This window comes from Eleutherodactylus coqui, chromosome 4 (genome assembly GCF_035609145.1).
Source record: "Eleutherodactylus coqui strain aEleCoq1 chromosome 4, aEleCoq1.hap1, whole genome shotgun sequence".
NCBI classification, from domain to species: Eukaryota; Metazoa; Chordata; class Amphibia; order Anura; family Eleutherodactylidae; genus Eleutherodactylus; species Eleutherodactylus coqui.
The window spans coordinates 240285873-240288906 of record NC_089840.1 but is presented as its reverse complement, the minus strand read 5'-3'; the positions used below and the strand labels follow the sequence as shown (position 1 = coordinate 240288906).

The following is a 3034-nucleotide window of genomic DNA, read 5'->3' as shown; positions in this document are numbered from 1 at the left end:
AATCTCTGTTACTTGACCTGTTTGTCTGCAGCCAATCACAGCCTATCTGGTTGCTAGGTTACCTGCCTCATCTGAGCCTCTATGCATTTTTTCTATATTGTGCAGCTGGTTAATAAACGTCTTAACTGGTTGCTAGGTTACCTGCATCCCTTGTGTAAACTGACAGTGCTATGTAGTGCCTTTTTTCCAGACCACTACATCGCTCCCACAGCAGTGATGTAACCTCAGGTCTCTCATCCCGCTAGATCTCTGTGGTGGCGGTAGGTCAGTGTCTCCTGTCAGGATCGCTGAGAAGTGAGATAATAACGGCTTAGTTGTATTCTCATTTTGTTATTTCTGGCCTCCCCTTCCAAGAGCCCTAACTTCGTTGTTATTCTGTCAGTCAGGCTATGTGTTTTAAATATGTTGTAGGACCCGCGATAATGTCACCAGGGTGGAGCATGAGAAGCATCCACACACAAACATACATACTGATGGTCAAATGGTCGTTAGTAGTTTGATAACAAGTATACTTGACCCAATTCAAAATCTTTGGAGTCCCTAATAAATTTATATTGTTTTTTTCTTTTTAATGTCTCTTTTCCACGTGTCAATACTCTTTTCTAAGTTTTGTTACAGAATTGAGAGCTCTGCAGATGAGGAAAAAACCTTCATCTTGTATCTCCTTTACTAATTGAGATGTAGTGTTTGAAAGAAACCTCTACTCGTAGTCGAGTAGATATCACACACAAAGAATTATCTGTAAGAACTTGTTCCAATTCTTTAGTCAATTCATCATCATGTAGGTGTGAATTAGGTGTAATACTGATTCTTAATCCTCTATGTAAAATTCACACTTGAAGAGATGTCTCAGAGCTGGCAATCTCCCAGCAAGACTTTACATATTGTTATTGTTTGTCCTCATCTTCTCCTCCATCCCGAGGCCATAATAAGGTATGGCAGGCTTTCTCTCACAGACAATCAGTGCAAAACTGTATAGTCTAGAAATAGCTCTATTACAGCACTTATGAAAGGGGTTAAATAATGCAGACACTGAAGTAATCATTAAAAGTGGCATTTTGTGTAAGATTAGATAAACCATTTGAGCTATTTAAATTGTTCTTGTTTTGTTGTTTTTTGCAAACAGATGACATTTTTTTTAAATGTGGAAATTAAACTTAATTGGCAATGGTGGCTGGATAATTTTGATTGCAACTACACTTCAGAACTTGACATGTTGGCCTTATATTTTATTTTCTAGTGCTTGCAGTAATACATTTATCAACAGAGCATGATGGGAATAAAAATAAATATGAAAATTTAATCTACGCAATGAAATCAGATGGAAAATTGAATGCATCAGGATTTGTAATTCAGGGCTTCTCTGAAATTCCAGAACTCCAAATGCTACTATTTGGGATTTTTCTACTTCTCTATATCATGATTATATGTGGCAACCTGACTATAATTGTTACAATATGGAAAACCATTCATCTCCATACTCCTATGTATATCTTTCTGGTAAATCTTTCATTTATTGACATTGCTTCAATCTCAAACATTTTACCAAAATTGTTATCTCTACTTTGCATCAAAATAAAGACAATCTCATTTATAGGTTGTTTAACACAAATGTATGTCTTTTTATCTTTGTCTGGTACGGAGTTCTTCCTCCTAGCTGCTATGGCATATGATCGCTATGTAGCAATCTGTCATCCTCTTCATTACATTGTACTTATAGGTTTAAAACAATGTGCTAGATTCTCATTTGTTTCATGGTTTTTGGGGTTTTTAACCCCTACTGGGCATACTGTATTAATATCAAAGCTGTATTTTTGCTTAAATAACATTATCAACCATTTTTTTTGTGACATTAACCCAATATTACAAATTGCTTGCACAGACACTTCTGTTTTTTACATAATAACCTGTATTGAAGGAATATTACTAGGACTTACAGGATTTATGCTTATTTTAATATCATATGTATTTATTATCTTTGCCATTCTGAAGATAAAATCCACAAAAGGACAACATAAAGCATTTTCTACCTGCACAGCCCATCTGACTTGTGTCATTATCTTTTATGGGACAATGATCTGCATGTATATGAGACCCAAGTCAACATTTTCACCCAAACTAGATAAGTATTTTTCTCTACTGTATATTATCTTAGTTCCAATGCTTAACCCTATAATATATAGTCTCAAGAATGAAGATATAAGAAAAGTTCTCATAAAGACAAAGGAAATGTTAATTTGGCATGCAAAGGCCAGGTGTCAAATATTTTTAAAACATTAGTTCATCAGTAATATTAATGTTTATTTATCTGAAACTGTAGACATTTGAAGTTCTAGAGGCAAGTACCATAGCTGCCAATGTGACATTGTATAGTAAAATGCAAATAAAAAGCATTGAGGGCCATAGAAAAACATTTGTTTAAAGTAATCTTCCAGTTTGGGGACAGTTTTAGGTGCATTATGTGTAGCTGATCTTTTCTGCTTTGTCTATTCCACCAGTTCATGGACTTGTTTTCAGGTGACCAAGATGCTCACAGCCATTTTCAAACTATATAATACACACGGTGTACAAAAAAATCTCTAGTACAGTTTATTTGCCAGTGTACCAGGTAAATTGAAACAGGTCCAGTAGCTTTCTAAACTCCTTTGAGAACTCTGACAGTAAATTTGAGTCGCTGCTGCCTGGGTTCTGTGCAGCAGCAACCTAAATTTATGTGCTCTTTTCTGCCACCTGAAACAGATCCTGACCTCATTGGTTCAGGTCCTAATGACAATTGCAGTTACAGCCATACAGCTGGCTGGAAAAGTTTGTTGCAGCAACAAATTCTCTGGCATTTCAGCACTGCTAAAACTTCTCTCTCCCCCAGTCTTCTGTCAGTGTAAGAGATCCAAGGAGAGATAAGCAGAGCAGTACATCAGAAGCACCACTTTAAACCCTTCTTGACCTTATCCCCAATAGAAGCACCATAATAACCCCTTCTATTACAATCACCTGTACTACTTAATTAGTATTGTTATTGTATAGCATAAGGTTA

At 36.0% G+C, this 3034-nt stretch overlaps 1 protein-coding gene across 1 annotated transcript; it reads left to right on the top strand.

Annotated features, from left to right (window-relative positions):
* The first annotated feature begins 1311 nt into the window (after nucleotides 1-1311).
* On the top strand, nucleotides 1312-2280 carry LOC136626650 (olfactory receptor 10A3-like). Its single transcript, XM_066601668.1, has one exon. It carries the CDS (start codon nucleotides 1312-1314, stop codon nucleotides 2278-2280), a length of 969 nt encoding a protein of 322 aa, XP_066457765.1.
* The last annotated feature ends 754 nt before the right edge of the window (nucleotides 2281-3034 follow it).